The following is a 19428-nucleotide window of genomic DNA, read 5'->3' as shown; positions in this document are numbered from 1 at the left end:
CTGCCCCAAACCCGTGGGGCTTCTCGTGGGGCCATGCCTGTACGCTGCGTACAACCACCTTGGGGATGTGCAAGGATGGATCGTGCGTGGGGCGTGAGGCGTGCTCGTGCATCGCATGGGTAGGGGTATTATGTGTCCGTAGATGCGCCGACCGTAAGGACGTCAGCCCGTTCGTGATTACTGATGTCTCGTTCGTTTGGAATCGTGTTGAGTGTTCGAAAGTTGCTTGTGCACTCAGCCTGGCGGCGGTGGTCGACGGGGTGATTCGCTCGTTCGTTGGGGTGTTGAGACACTATCTCGCTGCATGTCTCTCATCGCCTCAGCATAGTCTTTCTCCGCAGCCATGTCTCTGCTGTTACTATTGACCATGTCGTCAATAAATTGATGTTGTTTCTTCTGCACGGGTTGTGCATCCGCTCCCGTAGGGCCATCGCCTAACATGCTGGGTACGATATCCTCTGGATCCAGCCCAGCGTTTGAGTCTCGGTATTCCGGCTGGTTGGGGAACATGACGGAGTCTTTTTGAGGCCTTCGCGCACGTTTTGGCTTCAGTGGGAAGTTGCTGGGATGTATGTAGTCGCCGTCTGGACTGCGCACGTTCTGGAGCGCGTTTGCTTCCCTCTCCATCTCTTCCCATGTGGCGACGAGGTTGTTGTCGTTACGACTCCGACTGTCGCTCGGGTCGCCCGAGAAGCTGCCTAGTCGACTGATCCGGAAAGCTCGCAGGCGGTCGAGCGCCACCTTGAAATCGTCGAGAACGACAGAGTCCGTCAGGCACTTGAAGACGAATGCAAATTTCCAGAAGGGGTTGATGCCTGTGGCTCCTGGAAGTTTGATAGCCTCGGTAACCGTTGAGATGTCCAAGACGATGAAGATTATGCTGAGCAACATGGACAACAGCATGATACCAAAACGCGGCGAGATGCGTATGATTTCCTTGAGACTCAGTTCGTATTGTGTCTTGATGACCCAGAAAAGGTAGATGGTGGTAAGGATCCACCAGGGATCGCGGCAGAGCGCCTCATATGGTCGTGTGTGGAGGAACGTCTTGTTGACACCATGAAAGTAAGCGAAGTTGGCGTAAATCTCCACAACCCAGTACGGTTGAACAAGCACTACAGTGCCGATGAAAATATAGCTGACGGGCTTTGAGAGGAAGGGCTTGATCTTCATCCAGGCAATGACATTATGCAGAGACCACGAGGCGTTCAGGAAGATGGCGGCGACGGAGAGCCACCACGCGTGAACTGGGCTGGGGAAGAATAACCAGAATCCCTGCCAGATACCAAGGATGAGCTGGACTTGATCAGTATGGATGTAAGCAGATGCGTAAATGTGGACTCACTTCAAGTAAAATCAACTAGATGGTTGTCAGCGGTGGTCATTGCTTAAAGAGGGTTTCTACTACTAACCTTGTGCAACAGCACGCCGCGCCTCATGTTTGCCAACGTGATGAACGCCATAATGATGAGCGAACCCACGAGATAACCTTGCGCCCATGCTTCCAAGATGAGTTCCTCCGGGTCGCTGGGCTTGGGTACGACCTCACCCTCCGTCCATTTGCGCTGGATGTCGGGTATGGGACTCATGGTGTTCGCAGAATTTTCGAAGGTCGGTTCCGAAAGCCGGGGCAGATGCCGAGAAGCGTGCTGTGATGTCACAACGCGAAAAGCTTCAAATTCGATCTCAACACTTTTACCATGGCAGGCGTGAGTGGGAGCGACAACGATGGGTTTATGAGGAGAAGACGGGGAATGAGTACAAGAACGAACGGGCGCAGCTGGGCGTTTCTCGTGGCGCGTCAGTTCTCCGCATCTCGCCTTGACATTTACGGACGGTGGTCATCCTGGAGGCTCCGGGGGCCGAGTCCATGCGTAATGGTGCTTTGCCTAAGGGAGGCATAGTGTGATTGAATCATGGCGGTGGCGCCCAGTCGGCAATTGGCACCACGCGGGCCAAGAGGTGTTTGGTGAAGCTGTGAATAAGCCAGCCGTTGTCGACTTTGCACCGAGGCCTAGAGCCATTGGCCGGCCCAGCAAGTCTTTCGCTGACGCGCCGCCGCCACGAACGACTGCAGTGTTTGCAGCATGACTACCGCAATGGAATACTGAGGCATGGATTGGATGCGCAAATTTGCGCGAGAACCAGTTGTTGCCGATGCGGTCAATGTCAGCACGGAACCGTGTACCGTGCAACGGCCGCATGCGTTCTGGTGCCTGGACGGCTAAAAATTGAAGAGTCGCACGCCTTGACCAGAAGTGGCTACCGTCGACGTCGATTGCTGCCAGCTGCATGGATGCTGCGGCGGGTGAGCGACATGGGACCCAACAGGCTGGGCCAGCGTCCTGGAATCTGGGATTGAAGTCTATCTACGTTGTTCATCTCCTTGCAGTTTTGGTGTGTGTTTCGTGTGCGAGGCTGTCTACCTTTGGTGGCAGCGCGACTAGATTGTAGATGACGGTGTGGCAGTATCTCAGAGAGTGCGTTTCAGAAGGGACAATGTTTCAAATGGGACAAAGAACGGCTCTGTAACGTGACAGTATAACGACCGCAAGAGGGAAAACATTGCGCTTCAGCTTGCGACAGAGGGCTATGGAGTACCCGACGTGAGATGGTATTATCCGGAGGCTGTGAACAGCTTGTTATGGTGCGAAGACGCGTCCCGACGATGCAGCTGACGCAGTACCAGGCGCAAACGGGACAATGGTCTGTAAACAATGAGGCATTGCATGCCATCGTCACTGACGCCTTCCGGCTGACCAAGTAAAGCAGAAGGTCGACTGGCCGCTAGACAGCCTCTAGATTTCAGGATCGACAGATGAGGCCAGCACGCGCCAGCAGATGTGATTAATTTCGCAGGTGTCATCAGAAGCCCAACCATGGAAAAAGTAGCTTCGGGTCCAAATGCTATACTGGCGGCTATAACTGCCTAGCCGGCAACAGAAGTCTAAAGTGACGACCGGGTCTCTGGGCCATCCGTGGACATTGGATGCATGATCAACACAGACTTTCATTGCATGGACCAGGGCGAGAACATGAAGAAACAAAGCGGCGCATATGACGGAGTGTGTTGCAAAGGTAGCACTGCGTAGTCAGCATGAGGATGTTCGACTCATTGTGATGCTGCCGTTTGAGGCACATGGCAAGGGCATGGCAAGGCTGGGGAAACGCGCTAGCTGCCCCGCTGAAGTCATAGAGAATCGCCGCGTCAAACATTATTTGCGGCCAGCGCGCAGAGCTCCAGCCTTGCCCACGACATCCAACAACTGCAGCAGAAGCATACAAGTTCAACATGTTCAAAAAGAAACCAACTGTAGGTTGTAATCTCGCACATACGCTGCACTGACTAACGCCCCTTAGATCAAGCCCCTCTCCCCCCTCAAGTCGAGCGACCGCCGCAGGACTGCCGACCAGATCATCGCCGACTTTGGCATAGACATCCCCGTAGATGCCGACGCAAATCCTGAAGATAAGGCAGCTTCTTCGACCGCCGGCCTCACAGCACTGCGAAAGTCGCTACTCCCAGAGAATGCCCTTTCCGCGCGCTTCACCACAACCGCGGGGCCAGACCTCAAGCAGGTGTCGGGGACAATATACGTAGGCAGCCATGAGGGTACCAGCGGGGAACAGAGGGTATTGTGGGCGAAGGTGGGTGACAAGATGTACCCTACCGTCTATACCCTCTGGCACAACCCACGGATAGTCCCATTGCTATACACGCCGCTCGTCGTAGTCGAGAAGATGCAAGGTGGTGCTGACCTGATGACGCCTGGCCTACAGCGAGGCCCGCCTTTCCCCAAGAAAGCGACAAAAGGCGCAATCGTTGCCATTGCAAGCCTCGAAGCACCGACAGTACCCATGGCGATTGGCGAGTGCGTCATCGACGTAAGCGCGTTGGGCAAAGTCCAGGGTACCAAGGGTATGGCTGTGTCGACGTTTCACTGGGCAGGCGATGAACTATGGTCTTGGAGCTCGACAGGCAAGGCAGGCACTGAGCCTCCTGATATCCTCCAGGGTTGGGATGACGATAACGGCGAAGAGGCAAGCCTCGCTGAACGCACGGCAGCTGTGGATTTGGACGACGAGGAAGGCGGTATTACTCTCGATGCCACCCCGACTGAACGATCAGAGGCGGAGAAAGCACAGGGCGTACAAGGCGAAGATGCGCCATCCAACAACGACTTCATCGATGTCCTTGAAGATAAAGAGCTTACAACCAAGGGTATGCTTCCCACACTCACTCACACCGACCACTAGCTAACAACTTCCAGAAATCGATGAAGCCTTCAAGAATGCCTTCTTGTACGGTGTCCGCTACCATATGGATCACAACAAGGGCCATCCCTCCTACGGCCTCGACTTCCCCATCTCGCAAACAAATGTCATGTCTACGCTCGTCCTGCCCTTCCTCCCCACCTACACCCCTGCGCGAACCGCCTCACTACAAATCAAAAAGACAAGTTGGAAGAACCTGAGAAAGTTCGTCCGGTACCTCGACAAGCAACAGATCCTGAAGTGCAAAGACCGCGACGGCAATGAGGTCGTTGTATTGGACATCGACTTCAAGGACCGCCAAATCGAATCATTCGTTCCCTACCGGCTACCGAAGAAAGATGCCCCAACCGCAGCGAGCGTAAACGGCAAGCCAGCCGCGCCCCTATCCGCCGAGTCCTCCGTAGGCCAAAAGCTCAAGCTCGTCTCTGTACTCCGACCCAAAGAGAAACTAGCCCCCATCCTTCACGCCTCCAAAGCTGACCCCCGCGGTCTCTACACGCCCGCAGAGCTAAAGCAACTCCTCATCGCCTACATAGAAGCCGAGAACCTAATCGACCCCAAGAACAAGCGCCTCATTCGCATAAACCCGCAACTCGCAGACGCCCTCCTAGGCTCCTCAGCCGCCGACAACGCCGCCCTGTCCTCAGGAGCTATGCCGCGCGACGCCCTAGCCGAACGCATGGTCGCCGCTTCCTCCCCCTTCCACGCCATAATCCGCAACGACGCCGACATTTCTGACGCGAAGCCTAAAGCCGGTGCACCACCTAAAATTCAAATCACGCTTGAGACGCGCAGCGGCAATAAGACTGTGACGAAAGTGCATGGGCTGGAGCCGTATTACATTTCGCCGCAGCCGCTTGCTGATGAGCTGAGGAAGACGTGTGCCGGTAGTACGAGTGTAGATAAGTTGCAGGGGTCCAGTCCCAAGGCACCGGTTATGGAGGTTATGGTGCAGGGCCCGCAGAAGGACGCAGTTATGAAGGCATTGGAAAAGAGGGGGGTGCAGAGGAATTGGGTCGAGGTTGTGGATAAGACCAAGGGGAAGAAGAAGTAGATGTATATATGCTCTAGGTTTGCAAGCAGTTGAATGATACCCAGCTTGTTTTCTCCGTGTCCTGTGTATTTTGATGACTGGGTAGTGACTGAAAGATCTTTGAGTTCATAGATCGTTTTTATCAAATGTATTAAGTGGTTTACTATTATCATAGGGTATCAGATTACAAGGAGGACGAAGCGGAAATGCTATCGTGAGATCGTGTCTGATATGGGGACGTGACTTGACCTAGTCTCGTAAGACACGCCAGACTTCATACCGCCCGACACGACTTTCGTGAAAGAATTTGTTGAGCTCTTTTCCACCACTCAGCACGCTCCATCTGGACGTGTTAAGAACCATGCGTAGGCCCCTAGCCTGCACGCGTCGCGGCACCGTCCTTATCTGCTCCATTCCCGCCCATATCCCCCGCCATCACATCCTCAAAGAAATTGAACATGCTATCCTGCCCACTCTTCTTAAACTCCTTGATGCACTGCTCAGGTGTGATGACTTCAGCAATACTCTGGATCTCTTGCTTCCACTCCTTCACATACGACGCCGTTGGCTCGGTATGCACGACGTAGAAGTGGCGGTAGTCGCGTCGCATATCGACCTGCAGTCCGGCGTAATAGCGTATCATGTTCAGATTCGCGGCTTCCTGGCTACGCTTGAGTGTGTTGAAGTAGTCGACGGGTTCGCATTCGGCGACGGCGCGGCGCTCGGATAGGATGGGGTGTTTATCGGCTTTTAGGCTGAGGGGGGTGTCGGGACTGTCTTGCTCGATGATGTTGGGATTTGTGAGTAGAGAGTAGAGTTTTGCGCAACTGTCTCATGTTCAGCGATAGATTCAGTTATTCAAAGTGTAGTGGACGAACCTCTGTACATCAGTATCCTCAGCTTGGAGCTCTGTTGCTTGATCTTCACAGTAGGCAAATAGATGCTCCATCAGTTCCGGGCGGACACACAGACGCCAGAGCAGGCTGTTCTCAATAATCTCTGGCAACTGAGCTGATGGACCTGCGAGCTCCTTGAGCTTCTTGATTTTCGCCATGAAGAGCTTGATGATGCACAGAGCATGTTTTGGCATCGTCTCGAAAACTTCGTCCGTGATGTAGATGAATCCACCCACCGGAAAGATTTCTATACGATCATGCCGAAGCACGGGAGTTTCATCTGAAGCATAATCGTATTCGATACCTGGTTGAAGCCCGATAGACCAGAGACGCACTCCTCTGCGGAGAACTTGGCCGAATCCTGGGATACTTGTGAAGTACTCAAAGTCGGGATGTGCCTATTCTGCTTAGTATTTTTGTGTTCCACGGAGTGTATGATACGCACGATGATGATACCCGTGCCTCCTTTCAGGACCTGTTGCTGGAAATCCGCCCATCCGCCTGTATAGCTTGCACTGCTGACCTGGACATGATGCATTAACAGCCATCGAGCGATGACTTCCAATTCCACAAAGTGATCCTCAGGGTGAAAGAACAAGAAAGCCCTCTTTTCTACCGGATCGATGGTCGTTTCACTATCGTTGGTTGCGAACATGTCTTGGAAGTCGAGCTTACTGAATGAGCTTATTCTCGCTTGCAGCTCTGTGCATGTGATTTCGACATGAGGAAATTCCATGGGTGGAGGTGGCGGAAGTGGCGGCGGCTGGAATGAACGTTGCTGCGGTTGTTCGAATGGCATGGGAGAAGGGGAACGTGTTACTTCATCGGCAACGTCCGGTTGGACAACATCATCGATGTCCATATCGACAGACCCATCAGATCTATCCACTGGTGGGGCATACCTCTGATGGGCATCATATGGCCCGTCCGCAACGATACCTGTATCATAGTGTTGAAAGGCACAGTCCTGGTCGGACTTCTTACATTTGCCCTTGTTCCAGTAATAACAAGTAAGTTTGTTTGGTGCCAACGCCTTCTTGGTGTGCTTGTCTTCAGGCTGACTTTCTCCACGATCGAACTCCGGACGCTTCTCAGGATCAATCTGTACATCGCGAACTCTGGGATCGGCGTGCTTTATCCACCCAGTGTTGTGGTGAGCGTAATTACACTGTTCGGCAGACCTTTTGCACCCCCATGGTCCATTCAGCCAAAAGGGACAAGTGAGTGGTGGCCTGCGATATTTACCAGGTATGAACCCTTGCATATCCCCTAAGGGATAGTCACGACCATTCGAATTCTCATGTCTATGCATGAAACGACATTCTTGCGCACCCTTTTGGCAACTGTTACTAAGTCTCCAAGAATAGCATACCAGTGGAATTTTGTCATGTTCCCAGTCCTCCAAAGGCACGTTCCCGTCAGTAGACTGTCGCCTCAGAGGCGCGTCATCGACGGAACCTTCTGTGGGTCGCCTTTGTCTAGGCTCACGACGGCCGTATAGATCATCGCGTTGTGCGCGCGGGAGCGAAACAGCGGTACCAGGTGGGGCATTGACAAACTGTAGAGCCGAAGGATCAGGTGTAACCTCCCTGGCAGACTTTTTATTCGCCGCCCCTCGTCGTTGAAGTGTGCCGAATAGGGTCTTGTTCGATTCAGAGATCTGACGGGGTGGAGGTTTGGCTTGGTTCGTGAACTTGATGGCGTGATTCTTCTCTGTATCGGATGTGGTATTACTAGGACTGAGCTGCGTAGTAAATGAGACCGATCTCTTTGCGGTACCGAAACTTGCGCTGGACGGTGTTATAGTGGCAGAACCTGTAGCGGCGCTTGCAAGCTCACTGGTGTTACTCGCCCTCTGTTGCGGGGGGACCGTGTCGACATGTCCGGTTCGAGAACGTGGATTTGCCTCCGGTGGCGAAGGCTTTCTTTTCTCTTCGTTTTGCGCTGGCTTAGCTGGGCTCGGCTTAGTAGCTGACTTCCGCTTCGGAACGGTTGCAGCATGTTTCAGTGCTGTACTGGACGACTGAGCTGACTTTCGACGTGACCGGCGCTCAGTACCAGCGCCGTCTGCACTAGTTGACTTGTCCTTCGTCTTCTTTGAGGTCGTCGTGATCTCATCCAGTAATGAGTCATCCGTCAACTCTGCTTCTTCAGAAGAAGACAAAGATGAGTCTGACTGCACTACAGGAGGCTTGCGCGCTTTTGGAGGCTGTCTTCTGGGACTTTCGACGAACAAGTTGTTGAGCTGACTGGAGTCTATAGCTTCTCTTTCTGCCAGAGTAACTTCGATGGGCGGTACAACTTCATCGCCCGCTGTTCGAAGTGCTGCCTCGAATCTGCTTATATTTTGATCGCATAGCTTCCGGAATTCAACCCCACTCATTTTCGCTTTCTTCAGGTTCCATAGTTGCAGCGCGGTTGGAGCTGTGGGAAGTTTTGGATCCGTCTGGGCGAGATCGAAATTTGCTGCTGGTTCCCAAGTGCCTACATAATGTTAAGAAGACGCAATGAATGTTTAAACACGTAGAGCGACTGTAGAGTATGGGTCGCGAGCGTGACCCAGAAATTGCCCAGATATATAAAAGACGGAATAAAATGCTTACTCCTTCAAAGCGGATTAGCTTGGTTCGACAATGATACAAAATAGACTTACTCGGAAAGTGGATAGCCTTCCCACTTGGTCAAGTACTTTATGCCCTTCTCGCAGGGCTCGATATCCCATTCACTTTGCCACTTTTCTGCCAAGATACATTCCACATCATAAGTCTCCTCTACTTCCTCATTGTCTTCGACAGGGCGCGATGGCATTCTGGCGAAAGCCGTAGAGATGGGTGAGGATGCAAGGCCCTGATTGGCTGAGAGCAGCGGAAGGATGTTGATACAACGCGTTAGTTGAATTTCCGACACGCGTCCGATCGCTGTGGTCGTTCAAGACGCGATAGGGAGAGCCTAGATTACTGCCGCTATTTGGCGAAAGGCGACTCGTTTGCTGTGGTGCAGGCAACCATGGGCGTGACGGTGCAGGTGAGGGCGCGGAGAGTAGCGTCTCGCTTACCTGATGCGGTATGGGCTCGTTCGCCCTGAGTGTTGGCTGGTGCTTTGTTGGTGGAGCAGCGACTCCTCGAGGCAGCGAGATAGCGCACTTGACACTTCCACCCGCCACGACGACCGGACTCTGCCTTTCTGCTTGCCCTGATACCCCAACGCTATCCAGGCCTTGCTTCCGAGACTCTCGCCGAATTAGCGACTGAGACGTGCAACCGCCGCCCACCTGCCACTCTTCCCCACCTGCCTACCGCAACAATGGCGAACGACGAATATGACGTGAGTCCCTGTACGACAGTAGCTCTGGGCTCTGCATACTGACCATGGTGCCTGTAGTTCCTTTTCAAGGGTACCGCCTCTCCCCCCGCCTTACTCGTCCTGGTCTCGTCGCCCGCTAACCCCCGCAGTGGTGCTCATCGGAGACTCAGGTGTCGGTAAATCCAACCTGTTGAGTCGATTTACGCGCAACGAGTTCAACCTCGACTCCAAGTCGACCATCGGCGTCGAATTTGCTACCCGCTCCATCCAAGTCGACGCAAAGACCATCAAGGCCCAGATCTGGGATACCGCAGGCCAGGAGCGGTACCGCGCCATCACCTCCGCATACTACCGTGGCGCAGTCGGCGCTCTGCTTGTCTACGACATCAGCAAGCACCAGACATACGAGAACGTGACGAGGTGGCTGAAGGAGCTGCGCGACCATGCCGACTCCAACATCGTCATCATGCTCGTCGGTAACAAGAGCGATTTGAGGCATCTGCGGGCAGTGCCAACAGAGGAGGCCAAGCAGTTTGCAAGTACGTGCACCATTCTATGACACTGGCAGTTTTCCAGATAGTCTCTCACAGACGACGTAAGCTGACACTCTCCAGGCGACAACAACCTCTCCTTCATCGAGACGTCCGCCTTGGACGCCAGCAACGTCGAGCTTGCTTTCCAGAACATTCTCACAGGTACGCCCGTCTCACCACGCAATACCCCGCAGCAAATACAGTGGTCGGCGCAAAGTTTGGCGTCACAGTCTATAGCCTTTATAGACATGTGCTTACACCGCCACTTTCTTTGCGTCTTCAACGCCGAGTGCCACCAGTACGATCTGCTGCTAACACCACCCAGAAATCTACCGCATCGTCTCAAGCAAAGCCCTCGACCAAGGCGAAGGCAGCGGCCCAGTCCTCGGTAACGACCGCAAGGTGCTCGAGATCAGCAAGTCGGCCGACGCGGAGCAGAAGAAGGGATGCTGCTAGACGACGACGAAATCCACAAATACCCTTCACCTAAAAACTGTTTGCGCCGGGTTACAACGCATGTTTTTTGGCGGAGCAGTGAGGGGAGAACGCTCGGATATAGCGAGCAGGACTACGATACAAATGTGCTTGACGTTTAACGCGCGGGAAACAACATGAGATGATGCAAATGCCCAAACTCGGCGTCCAGGAAGTCGCTCACTTTATGTCTGCTTTGTGTCTGTTCGGCTAAAGGTGTCGGGGTCTCTGCTTGGTTTTGCATGCTGCGAGAAGCATCTCTTTTGTTCGGTTCGGGACTGGAGGCGATAATGCGAATAGTGGCTGTATGTATGGCGTGATTGCAATGTCAGCTCATGTTCAGATTATCTCGCGTAGTCACCATGGTCGTTGACTGTACAATCGGAATGTCACGATGGGATGACGCGTCAGCAGACTCCTGGAGTGGCGGTTGCATCACATGTGACGAAGTAGATCCACGGCTTAGTATCCCTCTGTCGGTCGTCTCGGCAAATCGAGCACTTGACCAGTGACACTCGGCATGTAGATCGGTCCTTTGCGCATCTCCATCCGCATACCGAGCATCTCTTCCTGACCACTCATGAAAACAATGCATCACTCGGATTTCGGCCCCAAAATTCATTTAAGAACAACAAATAGATTCGTAAATGCTCATGAAACGCCTATGCCCCTTCTCCCATTCATATCATTAGGCCGCCAAGTATCCTCCGCCTTCGTCCCAGGAGGCAAGTACTGCGAGCCCTGCTCAGAAGTCCTGCGATAGTTCGAACTGCCCGAATCATCATGTTTCTTCTCATCTCGTGACTCGTGAATGCCCGGCATGGAGTACGTTCCTGGATCCTGCATGGACGACGGACTAGCTGTGAAAACAGGCCGCGACTTGACGTCCGTTGCCAAGGGAAGTAGCGAGCCGCTGTTCTTGGACTGCAGCGCCTTTGCGCGTTTGTCTGCTTTGGCGGCGTCGTGCGTGCGGTCGTAGAGATAGAGACCCACGAATGTGAGGACGAAACCGAAGGCTTGGACTTTGGTCATGGGCTTGCCGAACCAGACGACTGCGAAGACGATGACGAAGACGCGCTTGATTAGACTGGCCACGGAGTAGGTGACTGGTGAGACCATGGATAGTAGCACGAAAGCTACAATGTTTTGGCCAAAGTGGAAAGTGCCGTTGAACAGGAACTCTAGGATTAGCCGCCCGTGATCCAGAGCTTCAGGGTGGTCTGATAGTTCGATGGAGGCGTCGTGGAGAAAGTCGAAGATGAGGGTGAATCCTTCGGACCAGAGCCAGAGTGGGAGTGTGAAAAGGAAGGCGAGGCCGGAGGAGTAGCAGAGGAGGTTTAGTTTGTCTGGCTTGGTAAATTTATTGGGAGGAAGACCGTCTTTCTCAGCGGCTGCGGCGTCGTTAAAGATCTGTTTGGAGACAATGTTCTGTACGACGAAGAGGATGGCGCTGGCGAATGCGGACATAAGGCCGATTAGGTTTGCGTTGAAATCCGCCGAGCATGCCAATATGACTCCCATAGTAAGCGGGATAAGGGAGAGGTATGTCGGTATCGAGTATTGAATCTTGAAGAAGATGCTGTAGGCCATGACTGTCAAGAGCGGCGAAAGTCCTTTGATGGTGTGCACCAGCGATACAGGTATCCTCGACGTAGCATCGGCGCTGAGAATGTGTCCGCCGATCTGGAAGAGCGTTAAGGGCAGCGTAGCCATGATCAGTTCCCTAGATGGGCTGCGAATGCCGTACTTGAGAAAAGGCATTGTTTGCTTCAACCGCGGGAATTTCCTAGCGAACATGGCGAGTATCAAGCACCAGCCAGATACGAAGGCGAATTGGACGGTCGTGAGGGTGATGGGCTTCGGTAGGGCGGTCAGGATGGCCTTGGAGGACATGTTTGTGAAGATGGAGGTCATGTACCACACGCCGCAGAGCACCTGCGTCTGTTAGCCATAGACCATGCAGAGACGTGCATGGCGCGACGTACAATGAGCTTGGGCGACAGCGGTGCCTTGAGCGCGTCTGCGAGTTCATGCGCATTCTGGCTGACACTGCCCTTTCGCGTCCGTATTGTCCTGAAGGCTTCGGAGAGGCTCTTCTGTCTTCCGTGTCTGTTCGAAGAGCCCGACGAGGAGCCATTCATGCCCCCGAACCTAGCCTCTTTGCGCGGATGCCACCTATCCCCTAGTATCGTGCTGCCGTTTGTCTGCGCTGCATGACTGGGGCTGGCGGACCGCGACGAGCTGAGGCCGTAGATGTTGTCTTCCTCGGGCGTGGGGAGCAGATCGGGCTGGAAGGCGGGAAACTTGAAGGTAGCGTTAGGACTCGGGTCCCGCGCCAACGGAGGCGTCATGGCGACTGCGGGATGGAAGGTGGTAGGGGTGTCGTCGAACTATTCGTTACGCCATGGGGATGGAAGAAGCGATGTTGCAGGCGGCTTGGTGCTATATGCGCGGAACAGTGGCGCACTCCTTTGTAACGTGCAAGAGCACGAGGTTAGCACAATCAGCGGTAGCGATGGTGGGGTACCGTGGATCGTCGAGAAGGATTATTCCAAGAAGCGTGGTGTTGAAGGCAAGCGTCGCAATAGATCCGTAATTAGCGGAGAATTGTCTGGTTAGTGACATACGCGTTCCGGGCGTCGTGCAGCCGACAGGGATAGCAAATCACCAGCCCTCGTCAGCCAAGCTCCGTTGATGACTTCGGGAACTACCATGTCTTCCGCACCTGCTATGTCTGGTATAGATCTTCTGCAGCGATAACGACGTTCCTTTTCAAAAGCACCTCTTTCGCTCTTCATCATGTGTCGAGGTTTCGTGCAACCCCGAGTATGTCTGTTCCGATGAGTCGGCCGTCGCTGCCGTATTTATTCTGTGCTATCTTCCTCCTGTTGCAATTGGGTCATGCTACGGAACATGGGCCGGTCATTGCCCCACTACACCTAGTGAGCCGGCAGGAGAGTGCCTCTTTGATTTCCTTCAACGACACATGGCACGTCTTAGGGCCATTTCAGATTGGAACAAGAGGTACGTCATTGGTCGTGGTGACGCGGAAACAACATGCCAACAACGTGTAGAAGCCACGTGGGGTGCCGATCCACTGGAGTACTACGGCGGCTTCAGAAACCTCCCATATGACCCCAATGCGACGTTTCGAAGCTCATTGCCTACTAACGGGACCGCGTCATGGAACGTCACCCAAGCCGTACGGACTTTGAACGATGCTACCTCGGCCAACGCCTCCTTGAGTGTGGCCTACTCCAACGTTGATTGGGATTTCCTGAAGGTCGTATACGGGTGGGCTGCTGTACAATACCAGGCCTGGGCTCGAGGCGAACTTATCGTTGGCGGCAATGAGACTCAACATCTAATCCTGCACACGGACGCCATCCTGGAATACTGGGTGGATGACCAGCACTACTTTGGAGGAGACTACTACAGCTACCGGAACGCACCTCCTGTTCTGCATCTTAAGCCTGGCTCACACAGAATCGACCTTCGCCTAGCTCGCGATGTCAGGGCTTTTGGAGGCATTCTGGAGCCTACCATTGATGTTGTCGTTGATGTACAAAAGACCACAGGGTCTCTGGAACTTGCGAAGCCTGGCATGCTGGTGTCTGACGTTGTCAATGGACAGCTTGCCTCGTCAATTGGATCGGTATATTTGAGGAACACTGGGGAAGAGGATATCGAGGTCCTGAGCATTCAGCCCTCAGATGTGAGCTCGCACGTCTCTTTCGCCGGGTGGACAACAGGCGCTCAGTCATTGTTACGCGAAGATACTGATATTGCTAACCAGGGCGACTATGATACGTACGAAGGCTCGCGCATGTCCATCACCATTGTTTCGGGTCAAACAAGGCCCATCGTCTTTGAAGCATCTCTCTCTACCAACAACGCCTCATCCTTGGACTACGACATCGCGTACCAGTCCGTCGGTGGAACACGTCAAAACACCCTACATGTGTCCCAGGAACTGAACCATGTAGATCTCTACAGACCTCACAAGGTCACTTATCTCCACCCGGGCGGCATAGCTTCCTATGCTATGCTTCGGCCTCCAGCCAAGAACGCAACATGCCCATCGGGACAATCGAAGCTGCCTTTATTGCTGCAACTGCACGGAGCTGGTCTTGAAGCGGAAAATCCCCAGGTTACTGGCGCTCTAGATCCCGTTTCCGATCTCTGTGCATGGGTCCTGTTCCCAACAGGCGTCACGCCGTGGTCCGGCGATGACTGGCACAACTGGGGCTTCGCCGACGTCGAAGCCGCAATAGCTGCGATTCCAACCTGGATCACAAATAATCACTGGACCGGATACGATATCGATACAGACCGCTGGATAGTCTCGGGGCACTCCAACGGTGGGCAGGGTACTTGGTATGCCCTGACTCACCGACCAGATAAAGTACTTGCTGCAGCACCAGTTTCGGGCTACGCCAGTATTCAGGTGTATGTGCCATACCATCTATGGCAGCCTGCAGATCCAGGACGTACCGCAGTTATCAGTGCCTCACTAAACAATTATCGACATGAAATGCTCATGCCTAACGCGCATGGAATTCCTGTTCAACAGCAGCACGGTGAGATTGATGACAACGTTCCGGCTTATAATGGCCGCCTACTTGCGGAGCAGCTGTATCGCACAGGAGTCAGTTCGGGAGTTACAGGAGCCAAAGCTAGTTACAACGAAGTAGCGGGGGCAAACCACTGGTTCGACGGGGTCATGACGACGCCAGCATTGGTAGACTTCTACTACACCCAGGCCAGGAACAAAGATGTTCTGCCTCGGAAAATGGAGCATTTTCTCATCATGGTTGGCGACCCTGGAGACACGGGGAGTAAGAACGGCATTCAAGTCAAACAACTAGAAGACCCAGGACACTATGGCAAGGTCGGTGTCCGAGGACACATCATCAAGACGTCGAACGTACGAGAACTTGAGTTCAATACTGCCCTCTGGAAGGACTCTGTGATTATCGATGGCTACGAAACGAGACTGGTAGAGGAAACAGCAATGACCGACTCTGTCATTCGTGTTCACAAGATAGACGAAGGCTGGAAGATTGGCTCACGTACTGCAGATTCTGCGCAACCTGAAAGGACCGGCCGGCAACTGGGCTCCATGACTGCTATTCTTCGCACCCACGGGCCATTCACGATCAGGCATTCAGGCTCTCCCAATTCTTCGTACATTGCATTGCAGACTTCACGCAATTTACACCAGTACTTCCAAGCGGACGCCAACATCGTCTCTTCCCTGTCAGACTCTGCCATTTCTAGATACACCAACAACATTATCACTCTAGCTATTGGCGCTAGCCTCAAAGATAGTGAAAGCAACTTCCCAATTCGTTTTGGCGACTCTGGCATCGTCATCCGCGACTATCGTGGGAGAGACCAAACGTACGGGCAGGAGGCTAGGGGTGCAGCATTCTTACGACCACTAGAAGGCGAGCGTCTCGAGCTCGTCCTGTGGGGTGTTGATGACGAGGGGTTGCGACAGGCATCCCGTGTCGTTCCTCTGCTGACAGGCGTTGGCCAACCCGATTTCGTTGTCTTTGGTGAGAGCACAAAATGGAAGGGTATTGAAGGCGTCTTAGCGATGGGTTTCTTTGACTCTGACTGGAAGGTTACTCCCGGCAGTGTCATAGAGAGTGGGTGAGCGGTGCGCAGGCCCAGGCTTGAAGAGGTAGTAGGTAGCTGCGGATATCAAAGGCTCAGTATGTCTCATCAACTTGCAGTGTGGGAGTGAGGCTATACGAGCTTCGACATGAATGCAATGAGTGGAGATATAGAGCGGACCGATCTTGTCACCTGGTCCGCACATACTGTATCCTTGATTCCTCTTTCTACAATAATCTTACCGTTTGCTGAGGTGAAGACGAGTGCGACGCGTCCGGACGCGATGCGCCTTCCACCTGGGCACCTACTCGCGCTCACCTCGTCTCTTTCGGAAGCTTCTATTGTCATCACCCCGCTTCTCCCGCTTTCCTACTCACCCTCTCCTCAATCTCTTCCTTCTTCCCACAACTGTCGTCCTTTCCTTACGGCAACGCCCTCTGCGACCTACTGATTTATGCACATTTGAGCTGTTTCCTCATCGCCTCTGCATCTACATTGGCCATTTACGTCTCCAAACCAGCTGCACCGAGCCTCCGTTCTGCATATTATCTGCCCATTTGCCCAATAACCCCAGGTTTGTTTCCAGCCGCCTTCAGAACCGCACTCTTCACCATATAGCCTGGACACGTCGGTAGCCTCTCGGATCTAAACCATCTACCCACTTTTCCAAGCTCCGCTACTATGAGCTTCAACATAACTTCCGACGGGTCCCCCACACCCCGCAAGGGCCCCAATCGATTCTCTAAGGCCGGTGATCTCAGGATTGATACCTCACCAGAGGTTCTGGGTCAGGCGGTAGGCAGCATGAGCCTGCACCAATACCCATATGCCTTCCAACGTGCGTTTGGCTCATCGTTGACATGCAATACACAGGGCATGAAGCGACCACTCGGTTCTTCTACCCTGGGTAATCAAGCGCCTATGCTGCAGCAGCACGACTCATTCGACGGCTATAAGGTCAGTACAATCCAGCATTTGCTGCAGGCTCACCGTCATCACCTCTCAGATCGACCAAGCTGACCTACCCAGAAGCCCAAGATGGGAGCTCACGAGGAGTCAGCGGTCATGGACTCGCTCTTGCAGCGCCTGAATGGACGCTCCCCTCCGCACGACCCATATAGCTCCTCCAACGGATCAATTCCCATCACACCAGCCACCGACGACTTCGCATCTACTCCATCGACGGAGTTGGACAGCTCGATCATCCTCGTCGAGGCTTGCGAGCTGCAAAAGCTTAAGTTAGAGCTACAAGAGGCCCGTAACGAAGTCAACCGCGTCAACCAGGAGATGCACAGCCATCATGTGGCCCGGTCGACCATGGAGCACCTGAGCCAATCGTCAGAGGCTGATTATAGCTATCCGGGTGATGTCACTGAGCAGACCCTTACCAGCTTGCAGAACAAGTTCAATGCTTCCACTCGAAGCAACTACGGTTGGGGCAATGAGCCTGCTTGTCCAGCCTATACCAGCAACAACAGCTTCGGCAACTCATACCAGCCCCAGACGCAGCCTCAGCCCCAGCCTCAGGCCCGTCCACAACCCACTCAGTCAGGCTACCGTCGCAATGGTTTCCTGAACGAGCCCATTCACTTCCCTCTCGACCAGAGCTTCCGCAGCAGTGGGATGTCCAACAGCTTCAATGCCGGCATGGGTAATGGCATGCCCAACCCCATGAACAACAACTTCAACGGTATGAGCATGGGCATGGGCAACGGACTGAGTAACCCGCCTAGCCGCCCTGGCTCGGCCTTCGACCCGAGTTACAATCAGTACGCTATGCCACCCATGTATCCGATAGGCCACCCGGCTCCGATCGGCACTATGGCCAGCAGATTGTCGCCAGATGCGAACGAGTTTAACGTAGCCAATGGCATGGGACCGTCTCCATGGAACTCTCAGGTAAGACGCCACTACTACATCCAGGACTTCGAATATTACTAACAAGACATAGGCTCCGAGTGAAGCGGGTACTTCACAGTACGTGCCCCCTGTTGAGCCCATGAACTATCGTCGTCTACTGGACCGAAACATGAGCTGCAACTGGAAGTACATCGTCGATAAGATCATCTGCAACAACGACCAGCAGGCTTCCATCTTTCTTCAGCAGAAGCTCAAGGTAGGCACACCGGAGCAGAAGTATGAGATTGTGGAGGCAATCATCTCTCAAGCCTATGCATTGATGGTCAACCGCTTCGGCAACTTCCTTGTACAGCGTTGCTTTGAGCATGGTACGCACGATCAAGTCATCGCAATCGCCCAAGCCATTCGCGGCAATACCCTCGCCTTGAGTATGGATGCATTTGGCTGCCATGTCATCCAGAAGGCCTTCGACTGCGTCCCGGAAGAGTACAAAGCGACCATGGTCCACGAATTGCTTCGCCGAATTCCAGAGACTGTCATCCACCGCTACGCTTGCCACGTCTGGCAGAAGCTCTTTGAGCTCCGTTGGAGTGACTCTCCGCCTCAGATCATGCGCTACGTCAACGAAGCTCTACGAGGCATGTGGCATGAAGTCGCATTGGGCGAGACGGGTAGTCTGGTCGTACAGAACATCTTTGAGAACTGTCTTGAAGAAGACAAGGTACGTGAAGGCGCTGTCAATCGTTTCTCGACTCCTACTAACTAGCATTAGCGTCCCTGCATCAACGAGGTGCTCGCCAGCATCGATGTCATTGCCCACGGCCAATTCGGCAACTGGTGCATCCAGCATATCTGTGAGCATGGTGCACCCGCCGACCGTAGTCGTGCTATCGATCACATCCTCCGCTTCAGTACAGAGTACAGCATGGACCAGTATGCTTCTAAGGTTATCGAGAAGTGCCTGAAAATCGGTGGCAACGAGTTCCTGGACCGGTACCTGGACCGGGTATGCGAAGCTCGCCCTGATCGCCCACGCATGCCTCTTATTGATAGTGAGTCCGAATCACCCCTAACACGTGAACGATGGCTAACTTTGTTCAAGTCGCTGGTGATCAGTTCGGCAACTATCTCATCCAGTATGTCTTGACCAACAGTGGTACCCAGCATCGCGAACTCGTTGGCGGCCACATCCGTAAGCACATGGTCTCTCTCCGCGGTTCTAAGTACGGCTCTCGTGTCGCCATGCTCTGTTGCAACCCTGCCCTTGCGACGCGCCCAGGACCTCCGGCAGGCATGCTTCCCCGCTATGGCAACCCCGCACCGCGCCCCAGTTTTGGCGCATTCCGTTGAGGAGTTATTTGCGCGTGTACATGTCTTCGTCCACATACGTATCGTTGGGTATTATCAGCCAGTGCACCGCTCGCTCGATCTC

General features: G+C 53.7%; 7 protein-coding genes across 7 annotated transcripts; 4 read left to right on the top strand and 3 right to left on the bottom strand.

Annotated features, from left to right (window-relative positions):
- Positions 1–165: 165 nt before the first annotated feature.
- On the bottom strand, positions 166–1739 carry BKA58DRAFT_187454 (uncharacterized protein). Its single transcript, XM_046165519.1, has 3 exons — positions 1413–1739; positions 1346–1360; positions 166–1296 (listed from the first exon to the last, which is right to left on the bottom strand). Exons 1-3 carry the CDS (start codon positions 1587–1589, stop codon positions 235–237), a joined length of 1254 nt encoding a protein of 417 aa, XP_046023931.1. The 5' UTR covers positions 1590–1739; the 3' UTR covers positions 166–234.
- Positions 1740–3125: 1386 nt separating this feature from the next.
- BKA58DRAFT_362178 (uncharacterized protein) lies at positions 3126–5431 on the top strand. Its single transcript, XM_046168803.1, has 3 exons — positions 3126–3313; positions 3361–4222; positions 4272–5431. Exons 1-3 carry the CDS (start codon positions 3293–3295, stop codon positions 5327–5329), a joined length of 1941 nt encoding a protein of 646 aa, XP_046023930.1. The 5' UTR covers positions 3126–3292; the 3' UTR covers positions 5330–5431.
- Position 5432: 1 nt separating this feature from the next.
- Positions 5433–9196, bottom strand: BKA58DRAFT_429889 (uncharacterized protein). The gene is made up of 5 exons (XM_046173050.1): positions 8856–9196; positions 7577–8688; positions 6650–7372; positions 6187–6602; positions 5433–6135 (listed from the first exon to the last, which is right to left on the bottom strand). Exons 1-5 carry the CDS (start codon positions 9010–9012, stop codon positions 5682–5684), a joined length of 2862 nt encoding a protein of 953 aa, XP_046023929.1. The 5' UTR covers positions 9013–9196; the 3' UTR covers positions 5433–5681.
- Positions 9197–9507: 311 nt separating this feature from the next.
- BKA58DRAFT_440493 (ras family-domain-containing protein) lies at positions 9508–10496 on the top strand (the record flags this gene model as incomplete). The annotated part of the gene is made up of 5 exons (XM_046173754.1): positions 9508–9528; positions 9586–9598; positions 9657–10046; positions 10122–10202; positions 10366–10496. 5 exons carry the CDS (start codon positions 9508–9510, stop codon positions 10494–10496), a joined length of 636 nt encoding a protein of 211 aa, XP_046023928.1.
- Positions 10497–11138: 642 nt separating this feature from the next.
- Positions 11139–13182, bottom strand: BKA58DRAFT_429887 (triose-phosphate transporter family-domain-containing protein). The gene is made up of 2 exons (XM_046173049.1): positions 12500–13182; positions 11139–12449 (listed from the first exon to the last, which is right to left on the bottom strand). Exons 1-2 carry the CDS (start codon positions 12863–12865, stop codon positions 11166–11168), a joined length of 1650 nt encoding a protein of 549 aa, XP_046023927.1. The 5' UTR covers positions 12866–13182; the 3' UTR covers positions 11139–11165.
- A 23-nt stretch (positions 13183–13205) lies between these two features.
- On the top strand, positions 13206–16675 carry BKA58DRAFT_187360 (uncharacterized protein). The gene is made up of 2 exons (XM_046165518.1): positions 13206–13538; positions 13589–16675. Exons 1-2 carry the CDS (start codon positions 13343–13345, stop codon positions 16174–16176), a joined length of 2784 nt encoding a protein of 927 aa, XP_046023926.1. The 5' UTR covers positions 13206–13342; the 3' UTR covers positions 16177–16675.
- A 142-nt stretch (positions 16676–16817) lies between these two features.
- On the top strand, positions 16818–19346 carry BKA58DRAFT_440490 (armadillo-type protein; the record flags this gene model as incomplete). Its single annotated transcript, XM_046173753.1, has 5 exons — positions 16818–17093; positions 17166–18035; positions 18088–18717; positions 18769–19048; positions 19099–19346. 5 exons carry the CDS (start codon positions 16818–16820, stop codon positions 19344–19346), a joined length of 2304 nt encoding a protein of 767 aa, XP_046023925.1.
- Between the last annotated feature and the right edge of the window lie 82 nt (positions 19347–19428).

The sequence above is a fragment of the Alternaria rosae genome (genome assembly GCF_020736505.1).
Source record: "Alternaria rosae strain MPI-PUGE-AT-0040 chromosome Unknown BKA58scaffold_6, whole genome shotgun sequence".
NCBI classification, from domain to species: domain Eukaryota; kingdom Fungi; phylum Ascomycota; class Dothideomycetes; order Pleosporales; family Pleosporaceae; genus Alternaria; species Alternaria rosae.
The sequence above is the reverse complement of the archived record's forward strand: the minus strand, read 5'-3'. Positions and strand labels throughout refer to the sequence as shown.

What these genes read in the sequence shown, in the direction of transcription:
- BKA58DRAFT_187454 (XM_046165519.1), bottom strand. Translation starts at nt 1,589, where the DNA reads ATGAGTCCCATACCCGACATCCAGCGCAAATGGACGGAGGGTGAGGTC.
- BKA58DRAFT_362178 (XM_046168803.1), top strand. Translation starts at nt 3,293, where the DNA reads ATGTTCAAAAAGAAACCAACT. An exon ending in TGTTCAAAAAGAAACCAACT is followed by an intron (nt 3,314 to 3,360) that starts GTAGGTTGTAAT and finishes AACGCCCCTTAG; the next exon opens with ATCAAGCCCCTCTCCCCCCT. An exon ending in TAAAGAGCTTACAACCAAGG is followed by an intron (nt 4,223 to 4,271) that starts GTATGCTTCCCA and finishes AACAACTTCCAG; the next exon opens with AAATCGATGAAGCCTTCAAG.
- BKA58DRAFT_429889 (XM_046173050.1), bottom strand. Translation starts at nt 9,012, where the DNA reads ATGCCATCGCGCCCTGTCGAAGACAATGAGGAAGTAGAGGAGACTTAT. An exon ending in AGGCTATCCACTTTCCGAGT is followed by an intron (nt 8,689 to 8,855) that starts AAGTCTATTTTG and finishes AACATTATGTAG; the next exon opens with GCACTTGGGAACCAGCAGCA. An exon ending in GAGGATACTGATGTACAGAG is followed by an intron (nt 6,136 to 6,186) that starts GTTCGTCCACTA and finishes AACATGAGACAG; the next exon opens with TTGCGCAAAACTCTACTCTC.
- BKA58DRAFT_429887 (XM_046173049.1), bottom strand. Translation starts at nt 12,865, where the DNA reads ATGACGCCTCCGTTGGCGCGGGACCCGAGTCCTAACGCTACCTTCAAG. An exon ending in CGCTGTCGCCCAAGCTCATT is followed by an intron (nt 12,450 to 12,499) that starts GTACGTCGCGCC and finishes TAACAGACGCAG; the next exon opens with GTGCTCTGCGGCGTGTGGTA.
- BKA58DRAFT_187360 (XM_046165518.1), top strand. Translation starts at nt 13,343, where the DNA reads ATGTCTGTTCCGATGAGTCGGCCGTCGCTGCCGTATTTATTCTGTGCT. An exon ending in ATTTCAGATTGGAACAAGAG is followed by an intron (nt 13,539 to 13,588) that starts GTACGTCATTGG and finishes AACAACGTGTAG; the next exon opens with AAGCCACGTGGGGTGCCGAT.